The 3,155-nt window shown below is 60.4% G+C and overlaps 1 protein-coding gene across 10 annotated transcripts in view; it reads left to right on the forward strand.

The window, feature by feature from the left end:
* Nucleotides 1-653: 653 nt before the first annotated feature.
* LRP8 (LDL receptor related protein 8) overlaps nt 654-3,155 on the forward strand; it is an 81,321-nt gene continuing 78,819 nt past the window's right edge. For 9 of the 10 annotated variants that reach the window (XM_019666417.1, XM_019666421.1, XM_019666418.1 and 6 more), the window contains exons 1-2: nt 689-813; nt 1,574-1,693. In XM_019666417.1, the coding sequence (XP_019521962.1) occupies nt 708-813; nt 1,574-1,693 (226 nt within the window). In that variant the 5' untranslated portion in view covers nt 689-707. Of the gene's footprint in view, nt 814-1,573; nt 1,694-3,155 lie in introns of all 10 variants that reach the window. The other variant, XM_019666422.1, reaches the window with a different exon arrangement.

The following is a 3,155-nucleotide window of genomic DNA, read 5'->3' on the forward strand; positions in this document are numbered from 1 at the left end:
AGTACTTCCCCATCTCTTACCCGCTGCAGCACCCACCTGCCACACCTGCCCTCTCTCTTCCTTGCTGGCTCAGGGAACAAGGTGTTCTCAGGCTGAGGGCCAGGCACAGGCTTCTGCTCACAGAAAGGGCTCTGGGTTCCCACACTGGGGGACTTTAGGCACATCACCACCCCTGGCTGGGCCTTGCCTGCCTGCCCCTGGATTGCTGGGAACTCATCTAAAATAGTAATATTGATTGTAATAAGAGTTAATGAGCATGTTCGCTGCTAGCAGCTTTCTCATACAAGAACTCCTTCAGCCCAAAGTGTCTCTAGGGACTGCCAGCCTGGGAGTCCATGGGAGTGGTCATGTGGCCACCATCCTCCCGTGGTCACTGGCCTTGAGTTGCCACAAGGGACTTTATGCCAGTCACTCAGGAGACTATTTCAGTTTCTACCCCTGTCTGCCTGTTAGACCACAGTATGGCCTTTTCCAGTTTGTGCTTCACTGTCATCTTAGGAGGCAGGTGGTGCAGAAGTTAATAATTACCCCCACTTGCCTGATGAGGAAATCGAGGCTTAGCAAGGACATGGGGCTTACCCAGGGCCACACAGCTAGTTATTGGTAGTGCTGAAGGTGAGACTCACTTCAACTGATTTTATNTGAAGCGCGGCGGCGGCAGCGGCACGGGGTGCACAGGGCGCGGCGGCCGGAGCCCGGGGCCCGCCATGGGCCGCCCCGGGCGGGGCGTGCTCCGGCCGCTGGCGCTGCTGTTGCTGCTGCTGCGGCTCCAGCATCTTGCGGCGGCGGCAGATCCACTGCTCGGCGGCCAAGGTGCGTGCAGCTGGTCCCCAGCCCGGCTCTGCGCTGCCGGAGCTGCCAACAAAGCGCGGCCCAGCGGATGGGGAGCGGGTTGCGCCAAGGCCCCCAGGCCGGGCCTGGCAGAGGCGCTAGTGGGGAATAGGCTCCTACGGACCCAGTTATCCCTTAATTTCCCCCTCGCCCCCCGCGGCTCTCTGTGCTGTGGGGTCTGCTCCCCGGCACCTGCTCCTGGGGGATGGGCGCAGTGGGCGCCAGGCAGGCCCGAACTTTGCAGGGAGGGTTGGTTGGTCATTGATGGTTTGGGTGGGCTGTGTGATTCCAATCATTGGGGTTCATTTGACGCGCGCTCCGCGGCGGCGGTGAGCGGAGCCAGGCGACCTCCCCGCCTGACAATGCGTTTCCGGGGATCCCTGCGTGCTGCTTAGAAAGAGGAGCTGCGCGCAAAAGGAGGATGTGTCCGCAGCGTCCAGTGTGTCGCGGCGTATTTGTGGGCTCTCTGTGGGCTGTCTGCGTAGGGCTCTATGGGCCGAGTGTGTGGGTGAGTGTGTATGGCTAAGTCGTGTGAAACAGACTGTGTGCCTGGCCTCCTTGTGCCACGGAGCTGCCCGCCATCCCAGGAACCTTCCTGCCTTCCTTTAGGATCAAGAGCGCCCGAGGTCCCCGGTGTCGTTAGCTTCAGCATTGCCCCTTTCCTTCACCCCAGTAGACCCCTCCCGGTGGCCAGGACTGCGTGGTCAGTTGATCCGGCTCACTCCCCCTCTCCCCCGCGCAGGGCCGGTCAAAGAATGCGAAGAGGACCAGTTCCGGTGCCGGAACGAACGCTGCATCCCCTCTGTGTGGAGATGCGATGAGGACGATGACTGCTCCGACAACAGCGACGAGGACGACTGCCGTGAGTGGCGGGCAGGATTGGGAGAGAACGGTGGGGGGCGCAATGCTTAGCGCGCACGTGGCGGCAGCTGCAGCCCGGCCACCTGCGTGGACAGCTCGTAGCCGGGAAGCCGCCCGGGCGCCGCCTCCCTCGGGGCTGGGTGGCTCTCAGCAATACGGCTGGAGCTGGGCGGCAGGCGTGTCCTAATAGGGTCTGGGGCGGAGCCGGGGGCGATGTGGCCCTGAAGGAGGGCACGCCACACCCGGTTGCTGGGCCGGAACTGTGAACAGGGAAGCACCGGTCCCTGCAAGCGTCTAGCTTCCGGCGGTAAGGCTCTCCGGGACTCCTACCTCGGCTCCACAGAGCGCGCGCGTGTTTCAAAGTTCCACGCAGCTCCAGACCTCGCTGCACTCCTTTTCCTTCTAGATTTTTTGTGAATGAATGGGCTCCCCGGGGCCCCTGATTGGCTGGGTGAGGACCACCCCATAGGCCCCCGTGGCCAGAGCGGCCAATCGTGGAGCGGGAGGGTGTGTAGTTTTCGGGCGCTGTGGGTGCTGGGGCCCTGCCCTAACCCCGCCCCGGGCACACCCCCGCGCGCTTCCCGGGGGTAGTAGGTACAGGCTGGGCCCAGGCGCTGACCCCCGTTGCTTTTCTGTCTAGTCACGGTGAAGCTCTTTTTGTGCCACCCTGGTTAGCTGACTGCACTCTCCTGCCACCTCGGCTCCGGCATGAGTCATGGGGCAGATTCAGAAAGAAGGGGGCCAGGAAGGGACCCGAGGATCCCCAGGCCGCGCGTGGAGCTGCTCCCCGACCGTGTGCTAGTAGTGGGCAGACTTTGCTGAGTGTGGTGTTTGTACACACGGGCGCGACTCGCGCTTTACAAGTTCGTTATTGGGGTGCGGCGGTTTCTGCTGTCTGTGGGACCGGAAGCGAATTAGCTTACCGTTGCCACAGTGGAGTGTGTACAGGAACAAAAAAGCAGACCTCTGGGAAGCAGACGCAGGTGGTCATTCATTCATCAGTACTAGGCACCTACTGTGTGTGGGTACTGGAGTACTTGGAGAACAGGCCCACCCCGAGGGCCAGGGAGGACAGGGTCTGCAGGAGGAGGGCAATGGGTGGACAGACTCAAAGCTCCACACAGTGGCAGGGGTGGCCGTATGGTAGAGAGAACACCTGGAGAGGCACTGTCTGTTGAGTCCTCAAGATTTGGGTGTGTTTTTTTTTTACTGGGTTTGCCAGTCAGCCTCCAGGTTTATTTTCAGACCCAATCCATAGTTCACTCTTTGACTGGGGTACATCTTTTCCTCCTGCCTCAATTTCCTTACCTGGCCACTTGAGTTAATGATTCCTGCCCTGGTTTTGAGGACCAGTCTAGTAATTGGGAGTAATGAGACTAACATGTGCTGACCGGTAGCTGTTTGCCAAGCCCTGTGGTAAGTGCTTATCTTACGTAAACTCCTTTAATCTACAGAATAGTCCT

The sequence above is a fragment of the Hipposideros armiger genome, unplaced genomic scaffold (genome assembly GCF_001890085.2).
Source record: "Hipposideros armiger isolate ML-2016 unplaced genomic scaffold, ASM189008v1 scaffold_469, whole genome shotgun sequence".
Taxonomy (NCBI): Eukaryota; Metazoa; Chordata; class Mammalia; order Chiroptera; family Hipposideridae; genus Hipposideros; species Hipposideros armiger.